The sequence below is a fragment of the Nuphar pumila genome, chromosome 1 (genome assembly GCF_984573655.1).
Source record: "Nuphar pumila chromosome 1, dmNupPumi1.hap1.1, whole genome shotgun sequence".
Lineage (NCBI taxonomy): Eukaryota > Viridiplantae > Streptophyta > Magnoliopsida > Nymphaeales > Nymphaeaceae > Nuphar > Nuphar pumila.
This window is the reverse complement of record NC_143249.1, coordinates 25,189,546-25,215,314: the sequence shown is the minus strand read 5'-3', so window position 1 is coordinate 25,215,314 and position 25,769 is coordinate 25,189,546. Positions and strand designations below refer to the sequence as shown.

At 37.9% G+C, this 25,769-nt stretch overlaps 2 protein-coding genes across 2 annotated transcripts; one reads left to right on the top strand and one right to left on the bottom strand.

The window, feature by feature from the left end:
• Positions 1-4,865: 4,865 nt before the first annotated feature.
• LOC149848411 (large ribosomal subunit protein eL8y-like) lies at positions 4,866-8,931 on the bottom strand. Its single transcript, XM_089994917.1, has 7 exons — positions 8,849-8,931; positions 6,856-6,903; positions 6,479-6,680; positions 5,702-5,871; positions 5,475-5,603; positions 5,279-5,371; positions 4,866-5,182 (listed from the first exon to the last, which is right to left on the bottom strand). Exons 1-7 carry the CDS (start codon positions 8,849-8,851, stop codon positions 5,051-5,053), a joined length of 777 nt encoding a protein of 258 aa, XP_089851043.1. The 5' UTR covers positions 8,852-8,931; the 3' UTR covers positions 4,866-5,050.
• A 12,764-nt stretch (positions 8,932-21,695) lies between these two features.
• LOC149848410 (putative protein phosphatase 2C 74) lies at positions 21,696-24,698 on the top strand. The gene is made up of 5 exons (XM_090011447.1): positions 21,696-22,150; positions 22,560-22,736; positions 22,847-23,017; positions 23,124-23,303; positions 24,232-24,698. Exons 1-5 carry the CDS (start codon positions 21,716-21,718, stop codon positions 24,373-24,375), a joined length of 1,107 nt encoding a protein of 368 aa, XP_089867573.1. The 5' UTR covers positions 21,696-21,715; the 3' UTR covers positions 24,376-24,698.
• The last annotated feature ends 1,071 nt before the right edge of the window (positions 24,699-25,769 follow it).

The following is a 25,769-nucleotide window of genomic DNA, read 5'->3' as shown; positions in this document are numbered from 1 at the left end:
TTCATCCAATTGATTGGCTGGTAAAGTCTAGTCAAATGGCAGCTGGATGGATGTCAAGGTATCTACGTACTGCCATAATAAAAGGGACCTTAATTGACTGTGTTGAATCCACTTGATGGTTGATTTTCATATTTCATTGTTTAGATGTTTTGTCTAATGTAATTCCTCTGCAGTGTCTTTGCTTCTGACTTTAGATCTGCATCTTAATCCAGTCAAAGGTAATCAAAGGATTTGGCTGAAATCGACTACAATATTAGATTCAGTCCAATGCGAATAAAAATCCATGTGTATTGATAATGTTCAACTTACATGCATTTAATACAGGGACACGCCCTTTTACTAGTACCTTTTTAGAACACTTGTTACAAGTTTTATCAAGGGAAAAAAGTTTCCAACCTACTCAAAAAGTGCGCCTCGATGAATTTCTTTGTGGCTAGGAGGTGGTTGCAATAGTTTTCAAAATAGATTTTAAGCATTTGGTCACATGTTACAGGACCATAGCTTTTAAACCTATAAGAATCCTATCATCTTATCCGTTTTTAAAACTGGTTCTGAATCCAATCGGATTCTAATATAGTATTGAATTCGATCGAATTACATAATCAGATGGATTCGGGTTGGTTGGATATCTGATGCAAACTTGTATCTTCGACATCCCTAGTCCCAACCATATTGTAGTTTCATGAAGCAAGTAAATGCCAAGGCCTGGAATTGTTCAGTGTGGTTCTAGACATTGTTTAGCGAATGTTGAAGATTCACTATTGTGAGATAAGAATAGACCAAAGGTAGTTTAAAAACTTAAAAGTATGGGAAATGAGTGAAATGATTGAAAGAGGGGGAGAAATTAATAAATGGATAAAATAGCCTTTTTGGACAATATACTAATTGCAACAATAGGGAAACACTATCGAGGATGGCTATAACAATCCAATGAAAATACTATATGTGATTTAACTACCCTAACCATGTTCCTTTTTAAATCAAGCTTCTTTTGGTTCCTCTCAAAAAAAAAAATCAAGCTTCTTTTGGTGATGCTTTGCCCATTATAATTAAGCAAACTGGTTTTAAACTACTTAGTAAAAAGTACACACATTTTGTTGAGAGGGAGAATAAAACATATCTATTTACATGCAAAATCCTGATCTAGTGATCTTATTCCAATGTCCTCACATTCTAGATATGTGTAGCCATATCCAGACACTTTCCCTTATAGTCCTGTAGTTGTTTTGGTTCAAAATTATGTGCTTTTGAACCAAGCATATTTGCTAGATACCCTTCTCGTTGCCTAAGTTTTTGGGAAATGATTTTTGAAGGGAAATGCATACTTTATAAAATTTCAGTTCGGTCTTGGTCTTGGTTTTACTTTTGAACTATTCTTTATATTGCTTAGTTTTATACTTTTTGAACCTCATAAATATTTATTTTACCAAAACGTTTTGCTATTTGACCTGGGAAGGTAAGGGTCATATCTGACCTATGGAGGGCGTGCCCCTTAGCCTAACGGCTAGCCCCAATGTTCTTAGCACGTTGGGATACTTAGTGGGTGAATGGAATCCGTTCTGGGTAAGTCGTTTGAGCTTTAATTGGGTGCATGCTACCCGTTTGGTCTTGATGGGCGCATGCCAAACGGTTCTCTTGTCCTTTCAACTGTGGTTTATATAAACCTCAACTGCCTCTGGTCTCTCATCAGCATTTGCAGTCCTTCCTCTCACATAGGGGTGGCAAAACCTGACACGACCCGCCAACCCGACTCGCCTCTTAGGCGGGTTCGGGTTGGGCTTAAGCCAACCCGTTTAATAAACGGGTCGACCCACCTAACCCGTTTATTAGACGGTTCGGGTTCGGGTTGGGGGTATGCCAACCCGCCAACCCGGCTGACCCATTTAATAAACGGGTTAGGCGGGCGGGTCAACCCGCCAACCCCACCCGCCAACCCGACCCGCGAACCTGAGAACCCGTTTACCCGACCCAACCCATTTATTAAATGGGTTGGCGGGTCGTGTCGGGTTACCCGTTTATTAAACAGGCCAGGTTCGTGTTTGCCACAGCCGACCCGTTTAATAAATGGGTCGGGTTCGAGTTGAGGTATGCTGACCCGCCAACCCGTCGGGTCGACCCGCCAACCCGACAGGATTGCCACCCCTACTCTCACATGGGTCTCTCTTTCTCTCCCTTTATTGCATTTCAAAAGCTGCATCATGGTTGCCAGCTTTCTCAGTGCTAAGAGTGGGTGGCATTGCATGCGAGGTGCAGACTTGGTTGTATCCAAGAAGCACAGTTGTGTCCGCCAGTTCTGCACCTAGGTTTACACCCGATGGGGTCACTCTTTTGAGAAAGTGTTATTTTTGTGCGCCTCCAAGCTCCTTTGGTCCAAACTATCGTGAAGAATTTTTCCAACACCCCTTAAAGAGAAAGAAACATAAAAGATGCATCATACCCTACGCTTATAAACCCATAAGTCAGCCTGCAAACATGCAAAGCTAGTACTGAGCAGGTCGAATCCAAAGTAGAAGTGTCATTGTTGTGTGCCTCCAAGCTCCTTTGGTCTCACCTATCGTGAATAATTTTTCTAACACACTCATAAAGAGAAAGAAATCATACCCTATGGCTTACAAACCCAGAAGTCCGGCTTCGCAAGCATGAAAAGCTAGTCCTAAACGGTCCAACTCCAACTAGATCAACCATATTATTGCAAGATAAAATCATCTGAAACGTGAAATTTTAACACTATGAGGGTGTGTTTGAATCAGTGAGCAAACACCGCCTGGACACTCTGGGCAGCGCTTGCTCAGGACCCCTGTTGAAAACAAACAGGCAGGACACTGTTTGTCCTGTCTGAGACACACCCTGCATCGGGTATCAAATGTGAGACAGCGCCAGGCAGGGACTGGGGGTCCTGCCTGTGGGCGTCCCACGAGTCAAACACCCTTTAATAGTATATTTGGTTTATACTCCACACACCATTGCAGCACGACTTGAATCGAGCATGCAAAAACAAAGCCTTCTTGCTAAACGAATAACACCAACATCAATGTGCCAAGGGTCCAGAGAAAATGTGCCGTCTAGATCAACACCACATAGTCCAATGTTCTCCTTCTATTAGATCAGAAAAGAAAAACGCTAGACACACACGGGCACCAACAAAAATTATAACGATAAGATCACAAAGCAATTCAGAGTTCAGATAACACGAAATCAAATCAAAATTCATTAAAAAAGACAAATAGACAGGAAATTTTCTTGGGCCATATTCTCCTACAAGCAAAACACCTCAACTACCAATTTTCCTAGATTCATCCACTTATTTTTGTTCTCAACTCATCCTCTGTGCGGCTTCTTTATTACCCAGAAGGTTTTCTTTGGCCTTTCGTGTTTTGGGTTTCACCTCTCTCTCTCTCTCTCTCTCTCTCTCTCTCTCTCTCTCTCTCTGCTATGCCATTGCTAACCCACAAGATAGTTGGGAAACATGAAAAAGTTAGTACTGAGCAGGTCTAATCCATAGCTGGATCAACATTTTATATGTAGGAATCTCAAACCCATGTAAACGGTCCAGCTCTAACTAGTCCAATCAGACCAAATAAAACATCAGTTATCCACATGATCCGTTCCTCCATAAATGAATTCAAATGTAAATTGCATGAATACACCCTCTTCCAACCCTAACCAGAACAATTGGTGAGATTCGGTTTCATGAATATGCCCCCCTTTCATCATTTCAGTACTCCATATTGCACACCATTCACAAAACATAATAGAGTTTCGTGAAATTTGGTCTTGGTTGTTCACACCGCCCATTTTCCCAGATAAACCATATTATTGCAAGAGAAAATCATCTGAAACATGAAATCTTAACACTACAAATAACATATTTGGTTTATACTCCATTCACCATTGCAGCATTGAGCCTTCAAAAAACAATGACTTCTTGCTCAAAGAATAATACCAACACAAGCATATGATGGCCAGATCTCTTAGCATAACCAAGCGTTCAACAGCCAAACAGATATCATCCAAAACAACACATCCAATACGTCAAGAACAATGGCTTAAAGTTGGACAGAAACGCCTTGGACACACCAGGTCGTGCATTCCACCAGGAGAAATTGAGGGACCAAGTTGCAAGACACCCAAAGAACCATATTGCTACGAATTAAGCTTCAAATGTAACATGAACAGGATTCCATGCCACCGACACCAAATTGTCAAATCGATTGTTAGCATTGCCTTAGTTGTGCAATTCTGATTGCATACAACATAAAGCTAATGAAACGCAGGTTTGTTGAATGTTGAAACCAGCCAAGTGAAAAGGTAAACCGTTTGTGATTTCCCGAATCCATGATAACATACCAAGGGAACTGGCAATCCCAGTCGTAGAGGCAATCAACCGATGGGTAAGTATAATGTAATCCATAACCATGTAATCTGACATCGACTCACACACCTATAGCTCCAAGCTAAAACCTACTGCAACAAGAACAAAGGCAGCTAAAAACGAAAAATACGACTGATTAGCTAAACTTGCAGTTGGGCTCCAAACCTCCTTATCAGATTTCCTGTTCGTAAGACTAAGCCAGCAAAAAAACGCAGAAGAAAATTATCACATTGCCCCAAAGGGGTTTGGCACAGTGGGATGAGGACTAGACCGCTAGGCATGAAGTCAAGGTTCAAATCTCATGGGTGTCGCCCCTTGCACAAGCACTCCCTGGCGACAAGGGGTAAGCCCACAGAGTTTTACGCTGCCAGGACAGTGACCATAAGTCCAACAGGCAGAGCCAGTGTGACTAGGTCTCTGTTCCTGGGGGCCGTTTCTCCATGTAAAATATCAAAAATAAAAAATATCATATCAGCATCAATGTGGTCAAGGGTCCAGAGAAAAAGTGCATTGTGGATAAAGAGGGAGACAAACGAGCAATTCACAAAGCAATTCAGAAAACACAAAATCAAAACAAAAATCATTAAAAAAGACAAATAGACAAAGGAAATTCTCTTGAGCTACAAGCAAAACAGCTCAACTACCAATTTTCCTAGATTTATCCGCTCATATTTGTTCTCAACTCATCCTCTGTGCAGCTTCCTTAGCCAGAAGCTTTTCTTTGGCCTTAGTCTTTGCCTGAGATTTAGAGCCCATGATGCCACCACCCCATTTCTTCCTGTGCTCATCATATTTGTCATTGAAGTTGGCCTGCAGCACAACATTGAGTTGATAAAGCAGATTAATAAGTTGGCTGCAGTTAGATCTTTAGAGACATCATCACCATATGTCCTACTACTAAGTTACCTTGACCGCCTCAATGATCTTGCTAAACTCCAGCTTGTCTTCGTTCTTCACTGAAGTAAGACAGAGAGCTGTGGCAGTTTTATTGTGAACAATCTGAAAAAGGTAATACACATATAAGCAGGTATTAAGATGCAAAACAGATACGAAAGCATCGGATATACCATGGAAAACTAGGTAAAGAGCATTTGTGGATTACCGCTCCAAGACGTGCTTTGCCTTTCACAATGCAGTAAGGGATTTCCATTTTCCGGCACAAGGCAGGTAGCCATACAACAAGCTCGATTGGGTCCACATCATGAGCAATAACCACCAACTGGGCCTTGTTCTATGGAGCACATGAAATATCAAGAAACAAAGGAATTCAGATACTATCTCAGGGAGCAAAAGCAACTCAACAATAAAAGGAAAATAGCATAGGCTTACCTGCTCAATAAGGTAAGTCACATGATTAATACCATACTTGACAACAATTGGTTTCTTGACCTCCACAGGCTTCCCTTCAGCCTCCGCTTGAGCCCTTTTCAAAAGCCTATCTTTCTTGGCAGATTTGTCCTCTGGACGATATTTAAGCAGCATCTTAAAAAGATTTGTTGCTGCAAAAAAATGAAAGAGTTTGTAAGATATCAACACAAGACTAACAACTAAAAGGAAAGCAGAGGATTTTCAGTAAGAAATAAATACAGATATTAAACAAATTTGAAAAAAATAACACATTTCTGAACACAAAAATCCATTGATTCAATATTAAAGACAAACATGTGATCAGAAGATTCTGAAGAAGAAATTATGAAAGCAATACACAAGATGCACCATTTTGAGAAAAAAGCAAAATGATAGAAATTGGTAGACCAGGACATACAGAATTTACTCTTCCGAACTACAGTTAAAAAGAAAGCACCAAACTACAATTCAGTAGCAAGGAGAAACATGAGCTAACAGCACAAGCATTAAATGAAAGGCTTAAATGGAGCTTGCAAAAAGAAAAGAGATACGAAGAAAAATCACTATTTCCACTGAAACAATTCCCTAGTTTTTTGCAAGTCTCAGGACAAATTAAGCATACACAAAACTAACAAATAATACAATGTCACAAAACAAGAGCCAGACACCTAACTTCACCAGGAACTCAAGATTCAAAAGAGAACTTGCTACTACATATGCATGTGGTTCAGTACTGCCACGCATGCAAGTTGAGCTTACCAACATTCTTGTCAAGCGTCTTTGTGAATTGGTTCAAAGCAGGAGGAACCTTTAATCGCTGCTTTAGAATCCTGCGTTGCCTTTGAATACGAACAACTTTTGGCCATTTCACAAACCTGTGCAGATCTCTTTTTGGTGGTAATGCACCACCAATTCCAAATTGTTTGGGGCGCTTTTCAAACAATGGATTCACAACTTTTTCCTGAAGGAGAAAAAAACATGGAGGATCACCAAATGATCTCTCACAAATGAAACACCGTAGTGGAATTAATGCCACAGTTGTGTGACAAAGAAACTGTCTTTACCAACCAAAAATCCAACAATACCATGGGAAAATAAATTAAATTACTTAATCAAAACTAATGAGCAGTCCTTACCGCCTTCTTCTTGGCAGGGACTGGTGCTTTTCCACCTCTTTTTGGGGCCTGAGAGGAAATTTCAGAAAGCTAGCATCAGACATGAAAAGTTACAATTTGCAGGATTACACTCCAATTGCGTCTCCCAACTGCCAGATGTTTCACAAGACATCCAACAATCCATTAATATTTCAGGAGCACTTTTTTCATGGAGCAGCTACTTCTCTCTTACATGTTATACACATCATGGGTTCCCAGAACTCTGGGATAATTTCAATAAATGCAGCGCATCCATAATGCTAAAAAGAAAAAACTTGACATAAATTGAATTTCAGAAAAAACTGTGAAATTATTGGCACATTTAAAAAATAAAGATATTGCAATTTTGTCAAGAATTTATTATATTGTGTTTATTGCCACAAAATCATGATAAAGTCAAGATATAGTGATAATATCATTCTATTGGGTACTAAATTGAAAAAACAAGAGTACAACTTCTGGTGAACATCAATCACACTAGTTACACCAAGAGTGCAACTTGTGGAATTAGACTACATAACATTACTGCAAGGAAACATCATGGTTATTGGCACAATAGACTATTGTGTATTTGTAGTTGCTGTAAGGAAATATTACTGCTAAAAGGCGGTGAAATTTTAAACCATGTTAGATTTCAAAGAAATCAACAAGTTCTGGTTGCCATCTATTTGGTATTCACAGTTGAATCATCGTTTACAAACTGCCATGGATTAGCCTCCACACATTAATCCTAGGAAACAAACAAGGCCATATCCTTACTACCTGCAAATAGTAATCATGGTTTCTAGGTTGACTGTTACACAAAAATAATGTATGGAATGCCAGACACCCACATGACAGAAATCTTAAGATACACTAAGATATTTCATCGTGGATGCTACAGAAGAAAAAAGAAAAAAAAATCCAACTTTCTCTGGATGTGGACATATGAGGACCATTGCATTGTAAAGCACACCATAATGTATTTCAGCTAAACATAAAGGTGTATCCAGACATCCAAGCACACCCTACTGGTGTGTTTGAACGAGCAAATAACCCAAAAAAACAACCAATATCTCGCATTGTGGAGCATAATATGGTGCCCCACGTCGCCAATCATCTCATCTATCTGGGTAAGTGGGTGAATACAAACAACTCCAGATTGGTTGGCAAGAGGAACTGGTTTATTTAGATTAATGGGACATATGGTAAATAGCAAGCTCAGAACCAGCATAATAGCAGAAGTTATCTTGTTTTTAGAAAGAAAAGCAGCCGCATTTGAAACACAGCAAACAGACTCTTCGTGCCCTCAATCACTATAATGCACAAAGGCAAAACCCTCCACGTTATTTTCCATCATATCCTAACAACAAATTTTCGACTCGTCGATCAAGAACTACCGTAATACTTAAAACGGATGAAGAAATATATGTCTGAACGGAAAACCCTATATAAAAGATAAACGACACGAGAACACAAAACCCATTCAATACCAATGCAGCAATGAAAATGGAAGGGGGGAGGGGTGGGGGAAGAAAGAAAATAGGTGTCCTTAAACCCCTAATCTGCAACAACTAAACGTCAAGAGGAATCAACACCAGAATCAATCAACAGAAAGCAACACGATCGACCAAAAGTATAACAAATAAATAAGGTGAAAAATACAGATCACACAATGCCAGAAAATGAATATCAAAATTATAGAACAAAAAAGGAAATGCCAAGAGAGAGAATGTGTTCTAAAACCCTAATTCTGCTACAACCAAAACCCCACAAGAATCACCACCAGAATCAACCAACAGACAGCAACAAAATTGACCAAAATCATCACAGAGACAACGAAAGAAGAGAAGAAAAATAACAACTGCAGATCAAAGCAAGCGGATAAATGGAGATATAACGAATGGATGTTATTGGGGAAGACGAAATCCGAGAGATCTGGGAAACCCAAGCAGGCTACGGTTTCTGATACTAAAGAATATGATGAGTTACGTACCATCTCTTTGTGATAAACTCTCTCTCTCTCTCTCTCTCTCTCCGGCGAGGCGAACGCAGAGTGGTGTTCGCAACACTCGGCCTTTTACATTGATGATTTTGTAGCTGGTACTAGATAAAAACCCTAAAGACACCTCTGTGTGATGGACGGTTCAGATCCAAGTATCATGAGAGAGAGAGAGAGGGGGGGATTAGGAAGAGAGCATATCAGTTGATACATCAAATCACTTTGAAAGTAATTTGACATCTTTACCGTCCATTATTTCATCCCACGGGACCCCACGGTCTTTAGAAAATTTGTGGACAGTGAGGATGCCAAATCACCTGATCTACTCTCGTTTGGGAACGGTTCGGATATAGATTGGTTCATTTTGAAGAGTGGTTTGGTCATGGGTCCGGTTCAAACTGGAACCGCACAGCCAAAACTAGGATCCACTTATTGTGGTGGTGCCTGTGGTATTGGAATCTTTGTAGCGATGCATACGGTTCAGATCGGGAACAACTAAATACATAGAGATTCCGATCAGAATAGGATTTAGAACAACCAAAAATTGCAAAACTTTCATCCTAATTTTTGGATAGAGGTGGGCTGGCTCAGCCCACCATGGTCCTGCCTCAACTAGGGATAAAGATTAAAATCAAAACTCGTGCCAAGATGGAAGTGGGGATGGACTTATGCTTTCTTCGGCCCCACCCATCCTGTCCTGATCCCAGACTTGCCCCGTCCCAAATCCTTGTAAGAGATGGCAATGGATCAAGGAAAAACGGGGTCTCACCCCGCCTCGCCCCCGTTTGGACTGGGGATGGACGACATGAAACAGGGATGGAGGTTAAAATCCAAACCCGTGAGGGGATGGAAGTCCGGACTTTGAGATGGGGTTGGAGTGGAGACCTTGTCCCCCGCCCTCACACCGGTCCATTGCCATCCCTAGGCTCAGTCCGGTCCAGCCCTATATATATATATATATATATATATATATATATATATATATATATATATATATATATATATATATATATATATATAATAAGCCTGCCCCGGCCCAATTAAGCCCATGGGCGTGGGTCAAAGTTTTCCCAAAGGGCCGTCCTTGGCCTGGCCCGGTCTACTAGCCGGCTGGGCTGGGCCGGGCCGGGCCCATGCCCACCCTTATTCTTGGATACGCTGAAAGTAGGCACAATTGAGAGCAAATCGTGATCTGCCAAACTGAAGATGTCAAATCGGATCACCTGATCTGCTATCGGCAAGATCTATTGATTTTTTGTGCCGAAAATGTAAAATGGTTCTTACCCAATTCTGAATTAGATGTGACCATATTTGTTTGTTCAATTCCTAGTTTCCAACCCGCACTTAGGACTGTGAACGGGTCGGGTACCCGACTTGTCAAGGTATACCTGAACACGCCCAAATAATATATTGTCGGGTTTGGGTTTGGGTTTGGGTTTGGGTTTGGCAGGTCAAAAAAATGAAATCCAAAACCTGGACCCACATAATCTCGTGATTTTATTTTTGCTGAAAATACATATAAACCATTCGGGTTGGGTTAGGTATCCAGCAAAAAAAATTGGGCCAGGCTGGGTAACCGGCAAAAATCATAATCCAAACTAAGTCAGCATATTGCTTGGATCATAGGTTGAGTCGAATATTATTCAGGTCATCACTTTTTATGCCCATAACCAGAAATTCAGGTTCGGATTGGTCGGGTACCTGATACAAACCCGACCCTTTGACAGCCCTATCCACACCCAATTAGAGTGATCCATATTTGTCCGTCAGAAGGTTTCCTGTACAAACTACCTGGATTCTGTGAGATTCATTGGATCCACTTCAAACTAGGTTTGGATCAATTAGTTGGGTCTTGACCAAAGCCTACCGAGACATATCAACCCTTGAAGGGCTTGACTAAGTCAGCCTCAAGACAGCATTTTCTTGATTTAGGCAACAAAGAGTTGACTTGGTTCGGGTCATAGTTAGCAAAACTCCGTTTTCAACCAGCAATTGACCCGAATGTGTTTTACCTCCCTAGCTGCGTCATTGCCCCAAGCGCAAAGATAGCAAAACTCCATTTAAAATGCATTCCTTTCTATATAACTTTGAAAATGAAAAAAACAATTGAAACCCCATCTTTAAAAAAAATGTCCAAAGAAGGTGTTCTTTTGAGAGAAGCGTTTAAAACATGAAATCTTATACTCAAGTAAAATGCTTTTCGAAATAACACAATTACGGATTCAATTGGATCTTGGGTTCAGATCATATGAATCTTGAATTTGAATCTGGTTGTTCCTATATCCTAACTTGTTTCTCATAAGAAAATTTTGTATTTATGGCCATTTTATAAAATTAAAACCAAATTAAAGTTGTACATATTGTTTGCCCATTTTTGAAACTTGTTCTTTTGTGCCATTTTTGTAATACCCGCAAAATGTGTGACAATTATTTTAATAAATAAAGATGATTTATTGTTTTAAATATGACTTCTATTTATTTAAATTTGCTTGTGAACTAGAGTGGTTTGCGCACATAAATTTGAAATTTAATTATAAGCAAATTAGAATTTTATCGAAAGTTAAAATGAAATTCAAATTTAACCCTAGAATTAAAATTGGGTAAAATAAAAATTATTGAGAATTTAATTTGAATTTGGGTTTAAAATTAATTTCTCCTAAATTTGGATTTAGAAAGGGGATTTGGATCCGAATTGGGTTTGAAAATTTATTGGATTTGGATTTGGCTTAAAATCCAAGGCTTAATATGGATCTAATATCTATTTAAAAAATATTGAGTTTTTTATAATTAAATAAATAAAATTAATTAAAAATAATTAAGTAAACTACCAAGGAAGGTGGGATGCCCCTAGGTGGGCACACATCCTCATTGTTGGGCCTTAGTTACTAAAAGAAATAAAGAAGAAGAGAAAAAATTGCAAAAAGGAAAGTTTTGAAATCCAACTTGTGTTGGATTTTGGAATTCAAAAATAGGAAAGAAAGGGGTGGTCGACCAACCCTCTCTCTCCATAATGGATCAACAATAGATCTTGTACTAGAGAGATTTTAAATGTCTAAACTTGACATACTTCATGTTGATATGTTTCAAACATATCAATTACTTTGAAAACAAGATCTGATTTGGGGTTTTCCCAAAAATGGTTTTTGGGGTAAATATGAGTATTGTAAATTAGATGCAAATTGATGTTGATTACATGTGTTTACTGATTTGTATGCATTATTAGATGAATAATGATGTTGAAATTGATGTGTATGATGATTTAATAGATTTATAATAAAATTGGTTTTAATAAATACCATGATGAATTACAAAAGGAGTGTTTTCCAAAGATGTGATTTAGATCTTGGTAAAAACATGATTTTGGTTATGTGTTAATGCATGAATTGAGCTCTATTATATGTTACAACATCATGATTGCTTGATTTTGTGTGTATCATGTTTAGAAATCCATGATTAGATGTTTTTATATATGTGTTTTCATGTAGAATGTTAAATTCAAAAAAATAGCTATATATTATTTGTATTTTTTAAATAAACAATGTCGATAGAAAAATCATAATGCTCAAACAAGTTAGATTTTGACAAAATTCTTTTATGTGGGTCGTGTAGACATGCACACGAAGTCTCAATAAATAGGGTTTTGCCAGAAAGTCAATCATTGAGGGTTATTGTTTCTGTAACATGAACCAGGAAATCTGGCCTATGTACAGAGTTGGATCTCAGAAAAATCCAGTAAATTTGTTTTATGGGCTTTTCAGTTGATTTTTGGACATGTGTTTTAAGAGAATCGATGAAATTCATAAAAAATAAAGGAAAACTATGACCCTTGCCAGTAAGTACCAGAACTTCATCCAAGTTGATGAAAATATGTTACTTATAGAAAATCAGGACCTATAAAAATTTTTAACAGGGGTCCGGTCCAGATTAATTTTAAAAATATTAGCAAGGAGTTTTGTAGCAAGAGTAGATTCTGTTGAAAGGACGGATAAGGCTAATATCAGACAAATTGAGAAAATTACAAGTCTTTGGATATGGTGTTGAATCACTGCTTCTTCAAGGAACAGAATTTTACACCTATGTCTATTGACGAAAAAAACAATTTCAGTTTGGGAACTACTACAGTAAAAATATAAGAGGTTTTCTAAATTTGTAAATTGGAGATGTTAGGAGACATTTGTAGGTATTTTGATTGACTATCAAAGCTTGGTATGAGACATGACAGAGCATGTAACAATAGCATAATTTCTACTAATTATTGTTTTTACGTAATGCTTATGAACATATATGATTTGATGCCTATCATGCTTACATGCATATATCAATGTATGAATATGTGTACAGTCTATGAAATATGTAAAATTGATATATGACAACATCATAAGTGTATGCATGATGATTATGTTAAATGTCATATTACTTAATGCGATGAATCATGATAAGATATTCCATGTATGATAATAAAATGCACGAATGATGCATAAATAATTTATGTATAGGCATAGATATTATGCATTGTGTTAAAAGATGTATGTAAAGCATGTGAGATGGGACATGGGTCATTAGAGACCCTGCGAGCACATAGCTTGAGAGTGAGCTTGTGTTTGGTGGAACCAGTGTGGTGTTTGTGTATACTCGATAATGAATAATTGTAATACATGCACATACAATCTTAAACCTCAAGGGAGGTTCTGCTTAAGAGTACTTCATAGGAAAGTATGTTACCGCAAGTGTGGCTCGAGGTTATCCTGTAACAAAGATATATTACCGAGGGCTTGGTTTGAATGGGTTGATATTTTTCTCATGTTGCTATGAGAACATCCTGAGAAAGGCTTAGACTAGAGGCCCTTTGTGCTGAGCCACTTGAGTTGACTAGTAAGTCTAATTAATTAATACTAAGTAACTCATTCAAACCAATTGTCTACTTTAGAGAGGGTAGATGATATACCCGATTAAGGAAAGAAATAGTTATTTTGGAGAGTGAGGCGTCTTGTCGGTTCCTCATCCTCGACGTAGAGAACAAGGACTACCTCATAAGGCATAGGTTGGTAGATCCATGACTCTGCAAAGTAAGAATCAATTCCCTGGACTACTGATATGTTTATTGGTTGTTGGCCGGTTCAATGGGCGTTTGCAAATCTTTCTAAGTTTATGGGGTTAATAAAATACATAGCACCCCCCCTCCCCATCGGATTGGTTAGATTGAAGTTGAGTCCCTTGGAGTGTACCCTTACATAATGAGAAAATAAAAACAATGCATTAGAGAAAAGGTTCACCTAAGTCATATGATTCACATGTTTTATATTGAAATGTATGCAATGGTGTATGATCTTGTTTACTAATGAGTTTGAATGAAGGTACTGAATCAAAGAGTAAATTATTGTTGTTTATTTAGTTGTATGCTCAAATATGAATGCATGTAATCTGAATCAGTGACATGTTCTTGTTTGGTATGTGCATTGCATGCTTTGTGTATTTGAAATTTATTTTTCTATTTATATGGAAGAGTGTTACTTATCGAGGCACAATTTGACCCCCTACTTTTACCATTTTCAGGTGATGCAATATGCTTGTGCTGGTGGCAGGACGAATGTTATCACTTTTTTCCTTAATACTTGACTCATGTTTTGACTCTTGGGTATTTTAGATATTTTAATAATATATTAAGACTTCAATTTTATTATGATTGAACGTTAAATTAATGGATGTTTTTTTTAGAACTCTATTTCAATCATGTGTATGTTGTGGTTTGATTATAACCTGCAAGTTTATTCGGGTTTGCAAATGGCTTGCATAGCTATTCCGTTGGTTTAAAAAAAAAACTCTAAAATTTCCTGATATAAATTTGATGCTTTACAGTTTTTCTCAGTTGTTTTTTTTAATGTGAGACCATTAAAATAATAGATTCAGTATTTAGTGATTTATGACATTTCACATATTGCTAACTATGTTTGGGTTATGTTAATTTGCTCGTCACTTGCATTATTTGGAACTATTTAAGGGCTAATCCTTAAAAAAAAAACTATTTGAGGGCTAATCATGGGGGGCTACACTTGTTTGGTAGGGGAAGTTAGTACACACCACCTTGTGTTGGGGCATTGCAAGTTCAAAACCCAATGGCATGAGTTATATAACTGGTGAGGGTTTGTGAATTGAGACCTATAAACTATATCTAGATGAAAATGGTGTGGTTTTAACTAATGTATTATATGAGAAGAAATATTCTTTTTGTTGTAGACTTTATTAAAAAAGACTTCAAAATTTGTTTTCATTTTGATAAGATGACTTTTGGAAAACGTGAAAAAGTGAAGCTCAAGGGCCATTATGATGTATATCATGGTCTATTTCATTTAAATATTGTGCATCCTTCAATGAATAAAGATGTTATTGTTTCTGATTATATGGATTGCACATTGATTTTAGATGCATATTTATAGTATTTATGATTGTGGCATATTAATGTTAGCAAAATGGAAAGAATTATAAGTATGAGTTTGTTTCTTTCATTGAAAAACATGGATTTTAAAAGATATGAACCATGCATCTCTAGTAAAATGACTAGGAAACTCTTTCCTAAGGATAGTAGGGCATATGAATTATTAGCTATTGTGCATATTGATATTTGTGGGCCCTTAACAATTGAAACACATGAAAGAAAGTTTTATTTTATCATATTCATAGATGATTATTTTAGATATGAGTATATTTACCTAATTTCTAAAAAGTCAGAAGCTTTAAAAAAATTAAAGGCATATAAATATGAGGTTTATGGGTTGTTATAAAAAAATATGCAAATATTTATATATATGATAGAGATGGTGAATATAACTCTGATAAATTCAAGTCCTACTGCTATGCTAACAACATAACCCCTCATACAACCATGCTTTATACACTACAACAAAATAATGTAGCGGAGAGAAAAAAATAGGACCCTAATGGATATGACTAGATTCATGTTGACACGTGCAAACCTTCCTAAAAAATTTTATGAAAAAGCTATATGCATTTTCCATATATATTCTGAATAGGGTCTCGTCTAAGTTTACAAAGCTTACACCCTATAAGTTATAGACTCGCAAAAATCCAAATTTTAGTCATCTACAAAAGTGGGGTCGTTAATGCCCCAACAAACACTATGAACTAAGTGGAGGTCCAGCCAAGCTAGCAATTCAACTAGCCTGCATCACATGACTGCTACCCTGAGTACCATGCATGAGGAGTAGGACGTCCATGTGCCTAATGAGAAATTACCACTGTGCATGGCAGAGGAGTCAAGCTCTCTACCGATCAAGTGCATCCTTGAACGCAGCAGGGATATGACCCTGTGCACAACAGGGAACCACAGAAGCCCTGCAGAGGGCCTTGTAAATCTTGAGGAGCAGGTTAAACTTCTCCTTGTTTGTGCTCATTAGCAACCCGAGAGAGACAAAAAGGGACAAGATACAACTCACACCTACAGTTGACAATACAATGCAGTTGGTGAACAACACAGTCGAATGGGTGAAAAAGTTCTCCCCTGAGGTAACATACCAGTAGGGTCACCATGAAGGATGTGACTATTGTCAATTGGTTGTAGTTGTTCTGATGCAGTTGCAACATCCCGATAGTTCCCTGAAAGTGCAACACTATTCATGTTACAAGCTGAGTTGCATGCTCCTCACCAACACATGCCCTCATAGGCCATGTCCTTAACTCTTTCACCAAGACTCTGTTTGGATTGGGAGTTTAGTAATAGGTAGAAAGTCATGATTGAGCAACTATGAAATTGTCTCAATGCATGGGGATGATCAAAACCTTATGTTTGATTATGGAGGTGCAACAATTTAGAGGGTTGTGGTCTCCACTTTAAGGGCAAAGTGGTGCAACACGTGGTGGTTTGTTGTAACCCAACTTTTAGAAGATGATGCAGATTTGAGCTCCAAGATCCATACACCTTTCCCTGTAGGTAGCGAGAATTGTTCAAGCCTAAGTGAGACCTATAAGGGTGATGTGGCAATTAAGGCGTTTGTAAAAAAGTCAAGACACATGTCCATACTAGAAAAAAAAAAGAACATGACAGTTGTCTGTGCCAAAAACAGGAAGGGCCAGCCAGTGAAGCCTACATGAGAGAGCGTTAATTCAGAAGTCAAAGGTGAGACGTCTCCAGCTTTCTAGAAGATTCTTTCACCTTTCATAAAGGTAACTAGGGAGACTTAAATTAGGTCGTCTTAAGTTGGTATTAATTAAGACTTTTAATTAGAGTAAGAGTCATGACAAAGATAAGACTCTAGAATGCTCTCTCTAGTCTAATTATTGTTTCACAATAGGACTCTTTATGACTTATGCGATTAAGTAGGGACTCTATTGCAGGTCTCTCATCTATAAATAGAGGTATGTAGTTTCCCTTTAATGCAATGAAATAATATTTAAGTTTTCTCATAACCTCTCTTTCTCTTTCTTTATCTCTAAACTTCTCTCTCTTTTCTTCTTCATCTCTCTCTTATCTCTTTCCTCCCTCATATTTTTCTCTCTCTTCATTGTAATCCACATGAAGTTAGGCCTCACTAGGCTGGTCCTTCATCCATTCCAAGATCCTAAACCCTTCTTGCACATGTATATTTGTTGTGGAGTGATCCATACTCTAGAATTTAACATAGAATCTCTGTCAAGCGTGGTTTTGTTCATCAGTTTTTTTTACAAACGTGTGTGAGGTATTTATAATACTATTTAGACATCTATCATACCTTAAGACCAGTCCCTAACCTTTTCTAAAGTTGCCTAAGTCGTCTAGACTAAGACTGCATCTGTAGAAACAATGCGGTCTTTTTTTGTAGGTTATTTTGCCTTATCTGACCTTTTGTACCTTACTTGATCCTACTTGAACATGTACACCCTTTTAAAACCTTCAGAGACCTGCTACACAACTCCTAAAACTGATCTCTACCTTAGCTAAGACCCTACCCAAGATCAGGATTAGGCAAAATACCCTGTTTACCATGTTTGGTCTCACTAGCCTACCATAAGGCTCAACCTGAGTTCACAACACCCTAATACTTGTGTTAGATACTATTATACGTCCCTAGACTATCCTAGACGCTCGAGATCCGATCTTGACCAATATCCTAATTAAATAGCTTACCGATCCTAGTTTTGACCTACCCAATTTAGTTGTTAACCTTATTTTTCCTCTACCTTCAAAATAACTGACATGTACTGCAACATAGATCCTAGGGTTACAGGTAGTGGCCGCAACATTATATAATCTTGAGAATTATTTATAAAAAGCAGAGAAGTTGAATTTAAAAAAAATAGAGAGTATGACTTTGATTCAAGAGAAGATGTCTCTCTTGATATTTTAAATGATTCAAGGGTATCAACTTAAGAACCCAAGCATCATGATTCAATTGTGAATGACAAGCAGTTTCCATAACTTGTATTTGACAAAAAAAGATTAAAAATTTCTTAATCTTATTTAGATAGTTATTCCATATATTTGAGTGAAGATATGTCATTCCATGAATATGGATAAAACTATGGATAATTTAAGTTTTCATAATGCTATTGCCTCAAGTGAATTTAAATATTGGATAAAGGCAATGAAAGATGAGTTAGACTCCATAAAAATAAATGAAGTTTGAGAATTAACTATATTGCTTGAGGGTTGTAAGGTAATTGGTAGTAAGTAGGCTCTAAGAAAAAACTTAAGGTTGATGAAACTATTGACAAGTTCACGACAAGATTGATTGCAAAAGGTTAATCTCAATGTGAGAGAATTGATTATGAAAAAATATACTCATATAGCAAAATTGATTTCATTTTTTATAATATTAGCATTTGTATATGTATCAAATAGATGTAAAAACAACCTCCTTAAATTGTGAACTAAAAGAGACCATATATATGCAACAACCAACAGACTTTGAAATTGAAGGTCAAGAAAATAAAATATACAAGTTGAATAAATATTTGTATTGGATTAAACAGTCACCTAGGCATTGGTATTTATATTTCATAAAGCTATAACCAAATTGGGTTATCAAACAAATAGATTATACAATAGTGTATATGCTAAGAAAAGTTAAAATAAATTTATAAAATTATCCTTTTATATTGATAATATATTAATTATAGAAAATGACATATAAATGACAAATGAAACTAAGTCTTGGTCGAGTTCTTGATTTAAGATAAATGATATGGGTGAATCGTCATATATCCTAGGTATTAAAATCCAAAGATATAGAAAATCGAGATTATTGAGCCTAAGTCAAGAAAAATAGCTTGACCACATTATAAGAAAATTTAGAATGGATAGTACCAAGGCAAATTCAAATCTTAAAATTAAAGGTTTGAGATTAAGCAAAAATGATTGCCCACTTTTGGGTAAGAGAAATTAATTGTTTTTTTGTGCATAGGCAATTGAAAGCTTAATGTCTGCTATGTTATGCATTAGATTTGGTGATTAGATAAATTGTTTCTTAAATTATTTAAAATTATACATTCCAAGAGATCTAGATCAAATTTATTGTGATAACAAAGTTGTCATACATCTAATTCATATAAGAATATGTAACTCTAAAAGTAAACATATTAAGGTCAAATATCAATACGCGCATGACATGGTTATGAAAAATAAAATTACAACAAATTATATCCTATCAAGTGACATGACATGTGAGTCAAATGAGACTCATGCATGTTTGATTTATATATTATTCATTTGATTATAAGTTTAAAATGAGGATTGTATAAAGTTCACAATAATGTGTGAATAACATACAACTCAAGAAAGTGTACTAATGCAAAACTCAAAAGTGATAGCAAGCTTGTTAGCACAATTTGCCTCTTATGACCAAGTCAAAAATGTTGAGAATATGTGGTCATAAGGTAACAATTGGGGGAGGGACACCTCCAACAGTTACATGTCTCCCAAGATTTTGAGGCTATGTGACAAGTTTGATAACATAAAATGAAATTAAGCATAAGATAATAATATATGTTAATATATAGTTAAATACACTCTCTAAATCCAAGAGATGCAATCTTTGAGTTGAAGGGTCACTTCTCCATTGAACATGTCCTAATCCAGCCCCCTTTTAAGTGTTACAAAACAGCCTTCAAGGCCATCTTCGAAGATATGAGAAAATTTATGACATCTAAGAATCTCAGCATACCAAGTGTGAAAGGCAAAGTGGTTGTGAACCAAAAATTCATATGTGACGATTTATTGCGTAGCAATGTGCACCCTTCTATTCGAGTTCAACCATTTCTACACCCGTATACATCTTACACGTCACAAGTTCAAAACCCATGAGTGGCGTCCCTTACTTCAAGGTTGAAGCTGGGTGTACTTTTTAGTGAGCAGGGGCGGCCTCATGGGTTTAAACAACCGGAGGCCAGCCAATGTGCAGTTGGTGATTATGAGGGGAGGGGGGCAGGGTTTCCCTAGGTTTATAAAAAAAGGACTTTTCTTCCGGAAGTGAAAAATATTGGCAGTTGGCACACATAAGGCTTTAAAAATGAAAGAATATAAACATAAAAAGTGTGAGAACATACTAAAACAAAAACCTATTAATGTATGACAATAGTGTGGAGGTAAAATGCTATTTTAAAAATATCACCGGCTTATCGTGATTTTTTTCTGAACATATCATGATAAGATCTCAGAGTTATCAAATTTTGGCAACATTTATGACCATAGTCACAAGTATTAGCATTTTTTTAAATTTCCTGATTTCATCATGAGATTTTGAAAACCAATATAATCCTGAAAAAACACAATATTTTTGAAATATCACTTGTTTTGAAAATATGATGTGTTTTATCATGGTATTATTGATTTATTAATCCTCTATGCTTTTATATAATTTCATATATTTTAATTTTTTCTTATATTTGTATACATTTTCTAATATTTTTATAACTTAAATATACAGATATTTTTCCAAGATTTTTTTTGAGAAAAACAAATTGTTTAATTTATCCCAAGATTTTCCTTCGCCGACAAAATTTCGATGAATGAGACTTGTAGACTGTACTCTGGACCCAATCAAAAGTTTCTAATTTACAAACACGGCATGACCTTGACCCTGACCCCTTAACGTTATCTGGACCACTCGCAGACCTCTTCAAACATATGAATGACATCGTGGTAGATGGGGTTTTTGCCAAACTTGCTTTGGAGATCAAGGGTCCAGATCATCGGGCCATCTTGGATGTATGGGCAAGTTTCTCATGCCATCACATCTATCACATTTATAAGGAAGCTTCCCAAGAAGGCGAGAAAGCCCATACGATGCCAAACAAACATTAATTTGGGGGACGTGTGTGGGAAGCATCATGCGTATGTACAAGGTGCATTTGGTGTGATTGTGGATCGATGCAGTGGCGTTGAACGCGTTTTCCGTAATTCCAACTCCCAAATTCCTTAGCATTGAATCCTTCACGTTTTTTTTAATGACCAGAAACCCTTGCCGAAGCCAGAAAAAAACCCTGAGTGGGGCTCCACGATCATCCTATCTTACGTGCCCCACCTCTGAAAGGTATGAACACACCCATGTACCAGTGGGGTTTGATCCGGAGTCTTCAACTCAATACCTACACAACCACCCGGCTGCCACGTGGGACGTTAACTCACTTCTCCTATTCTATCTCTTCTCTGTCTCTCTCTCTATATATAGCTTATATAAACCCACCCACATCCAATCTGAAACCCATACTCTCTCTCTCTCTCTCTCTCTCGTTCCTTTCTTTTGGAAACGCTGCTTGGAGAAAAACAAAAGTTTTGGTAACCAGTCAAACGGTAGAAAAGTTCTCAAGATGTTGAATTTAGCAGAGATTTCATGGGTCATCTCCTTTATTTCAAGGCTTCTTAACAGGATAATGAGGAAGAGCTTGGCCATTATCCTCAGCCCCACCGGTGCAGCACCTGCTTCTTCTGCTCTCTTTCCCTCTGCAACTCCATCACCCTCTCCTTCCTCCTTGTCATGGAGTAAGGTTGCGCCACCTGTACCGGTTTCACCCTCGAGGCGGAACAGGCTAAGACCGGAGATGCTGAGCCTTTCGCCCGTTGCGGGCAGGGGCGGCAGCGCCAAGCTCACCGGGAAGGTCACGAGGAAGCGGCCGGCGAGGTTGGTCATCCCGGACTCGTGCCCGGGTTTGGCGAGCTCCGAGGAGTTCAGAGGGCGGGATCCTGATCAGGAGAAGTGCTTGGAGGTCGAGGGGTCTAGTTTCTGTGTGGCAAGGAAGAAAGGCAGGAGACATGTTATGGAGGATGGGTATGAAGTCATCACTGAGATCTCTGAGGACCCCAAACAGGTAGACCATCCCAATACCAATCATCACATAGTTTCAAAGATTCATGTGTTGCATGTGACAGACTTGACCAAGCCAATGAATTTGGTTTGACCCATATTCAAGACTTGGTCTAGGACATTTTGAATTAGGCCAGGGTGATCCCACCTAATTGCTAAGGATTGAGGTTGGTTCACCCATGCTGAGCCAAGCCCAGCTAAGTCCAAAAGTTAGGAAATTGCCAAGTTTGGACACTAACTAGGAAATTACAGAGCCACAGCCAAGTCAAATCCCTTTTGAACACTAACTAGGAAATTACCACCAACTTACCTAATCAAGTTCTTATGTCACTAACTGTCAAATATGTGTCACTAGTTTAATGCATAGTTGTTGACAGTCCAGGCTGTGTTTGGTTGTTTGGTTTTTATGGCAGGCATTCTTTGGAGTATTTGATGGGCATGGTGGGCGTGGGGCAGTTGATTTCGTGACTGAAAAACTTGGCAAAAACATTGTCTCAGCAACCAAAAAGATACAAAGGGAAGAGGATCATCTTTTTGAAGAAGCCATTAAAGCCGGCTACGTGAACACTGATAGGGAGTTCCTAAGTCAGGCAATTGCTCTCTCTCTCTCTCTCTCTCTCTCTCAAGTGTAATTGATGAGTTATAGGTAAGTGTTTGGATATTTTCTCTAATTACATGCATGGTGAACTTCTGATTATAGGGGAGCAGTGGTGGAGCATGTGTAGCTACTGTGTTGGTGAAAATTGGCAGTCTACACATAGCAAACGTAGGAGATTGCAGAGTTGTCTTAAGCAAAAATGGAGTTGCAGTTCCTTTATCAAGAGATCATCGTGCCGAGAGAGACGATGAACGCGATCGAATTAAAAAATCGGTAAGTTAGGGAAAATAATGAAGAAAATGGTTAAATGGTTTTTTGAGTGAATAGTATGTATATGATTTTTCATCTGATTGTTTCTTTTAATCTTTCAAAATTTTAGGGAGGTTACGTGGACTGCATCAATGGGGTTTGGAGAGTCCAGGGCTCATTGGCAGTCTCCAGAGCCATTGGGGATCTTCATATGAAGGAATGGGTGATATCTGAACCTGAGGTCAACAAGCTTAAGCTTTCATCAGATTGTCAATTCTTGGTCATGGCTTCTGATGGTTTATGGGATAAGGTACGCATAAGACTTCAACATAGGCTAATAAGTTTCAAATGTAACTCAAGGGCTATTACAATATGTTAACTGGAGTATGAACCAAAATTTTCATGGTTTTTTTTTTTCTTAAATTTCATACACGGATTTGATCTATATGATTGATTTTATAGGGGCCAGCTCTTGGATCCTCCGATTACAATACATAAGCAGGATATTCTAAGGCTTAAAAATCAACACCTCAAAATTTTCACAAATACTCAAACAACCAAATATTGTATTTTCTTTGTGGAAAATACATTATCCAATAGTTGATTCCTAGCAAATAGAAAATGTCGAACATATCTGCAGGATTGGATTTGCAAAAAAACTGTCGAAAATGGCGAGTTCATACTCTGGTTCACATATTTTCAGTTAACATATTCTAGTGGCCCGATAATTCAATGTATAGTCTCTTTAATCTAGGGGTGGCAATCGGGTCGGGTTGGCGTGTCAGCATACCTCAACCTGAACCTGACCCGTTTATTAAACGGGTCGGCTGTGGCAAACATGAACCCAATCCATTTAATAAACGGGTAACCCGACATGACCCGCCAACCCGTTTAATAAATGGGTTGGGTCGGGAAAACGGGTTGGCGGGTAGCGGGCGGGTTAGCGGGTCGGGTTGGTGGGCGGGTTGGTAGGTCGGCGGGATGGGTTCGCGGGTTGACCTGCCCCCCTAACCCGTTTATTAAACGGGTCAGCCGGGTTGGCAGGTTGGCATACCCCAAACCCGAACCGGACCCGTTTAATAAACGGGTTAGATGGGTTGACCAGTTTATTAAACGGGTTGGCTTAAGCCCAACCCAAACCCGCCTAAGAGGCGGGTTGGCGGGTCGTGTCAGGTTTTGCCACCCCTACTTTAATCTATTCCTCACCTATAACAATCTGATAATTTTGTTTTTCTCAGGTAACTAATCAGGAGGCTGTAGATGTAGTTTTGAAGAGCAAGAGCACAATTGAGTCTTGCAGAGAGCTCGTTGATATGTCGTCCAGTAGAGGCAACAAAGACGATATCACAGTTATGGTAGTAGATCTTCAGAGGTTCATCTAAAACATGATGGCAGAATCTATAGTCTTTGACATAACAAAACCACAACAGCAGAACTCGGAACGTAAATCTCAAAAAGGAGCTATCAAGCATGAAGGAGGGTTCATTCATCTCCCTTACAAGGCTACTAGTGATTTTTGTCCAATTTTGAACCACATAAGATGGCCATCCAGTAGCCAATTTTGTAAATGTCCTGAAGTATCTCGACTAGAGTTAATTTTTTTCCCTTGAATTTTGGTTACAATTCATTCATTCATTCTTTTAAAACAAACTATTCATGTATAACTCATGACACAACTGAAAGTATAAAACAAAGTTAGCATTAATTGTTCAATTCTCTTTCTACAAATTGCCGCTTGAACTGTGGCCGATTAGTGAAAAAGAAAATGCAGAAAAGGGGTTGGTTGGTAGTTTACTATCTTATGATAATCATCATGGAGATCATGGTTCAAAGTTTAAGGACTTAAATGAAAATATTAAGCAATACGATTTTTAGAAAATCACATGCATTACGCAGACAGGAGAACTAGTTTTATGTGCTTCAATCTATTGTGACCTTCGTCTACGCGGAACTCTCACTCTCTCTATTTGACCAAGAGAGGGCGGGGGATGACTTCATTTAAATAATTATATACAAGAGAGAGTTTTCTTATTTGATTAGCTCTCTCATTAGTACAATCAAGTCTGAAAAAAACTACAATTAATAAGCTTCTCAGAGTCTATACAAGATTGGTTTTCTTGGTGGAGAAGAGTCTGACTGTGTGTCCCACCTGAAAGTGACTTCTTTTCATCATGGGTTTCAATACGAAGAGACCTCTGATTGTTGAGAATCATGTAAGACTCTTGGATCTGGATCAGTTAAACACAAAGCATGATTCATTTTCTTAACATGCCCCTTCAAGCGATCTCTTTGACATTGAGCTTGTCTCTAAATTGATTGAACTTTGATCCCAATCGACAGAAGTTTGGTGAAGATACAAGTCCGTTGATCTTGAGAAGAAATAAACTTCATGATAATATCACCTCTGAAAAACTTTTTCCGAACAAAGTGAGAGTCAATTTGAACATGTTAAGTTCAGTCATGAAATACATAAATTGTTGCTAAATATGTGGCACCCAAATTATCACATCACGAATTAAGAGATTCTTAAGGTCACGTCACACTCAGCCGAGCCAAGCATGAACATTCAAAATTTCTTCTCAAGTCGAGCCAGCCCAAGCTCAGCTCGAACCCGGCTCGTGTGCATCCCTAGTTGATTAAATCATCTAACTGGTTGTAGACTAGAGGAAGGAAGAGGATTTGTACTAGTCGCTACACTGCATTGCTACCTCCTTACACAGATGGAACACGTATAAAGTGTTCAGCCCTAGCCAGGTTGTGCCACTTAGTAGCTGCC

Bases quoted from the DNA above. Each gene is read 5' to 3' on its own strand.
- LOC149848411 (XM_089994917.1), bottom strand. The intron at 6,681-6,855 runs GTAAGGACTGCT...TTTCTCCTTCAG, and splicing joins TCCCTGCCAAGAAGAAGGCG to GAAAAAGTTGTGAATCCATT. The intron at 5,872-6,478 runs GTAAGCTCAACT...ATTTTTTTGCAG, and splicing joins GACGCTTGACAAGAATGTTG to CAACAAATCTTTTTAAGATG.
- LOC149848410 (XM_090011447.1), top strand. From the start codon at position 21,716: ATGAGGAAGAGCTTGGCCATTATCCTCAGCCCCACCGGTGCAGCACCT. The intron at 23,018-23,123 runs GTAAGTTAGGGA...TCAAAATTTTAG, and splicing joins GCGATCGAATTAAAAAATCG to GGAGGTTACGTGGACTGCAT. The intron at 23,304-24,231 runs GTACGCATAAGA...TGTTTTTCTCAG, and splicing joins CTGATGGTTTATGGGATAAG to GTAACTAATCAGGAGGCTGT.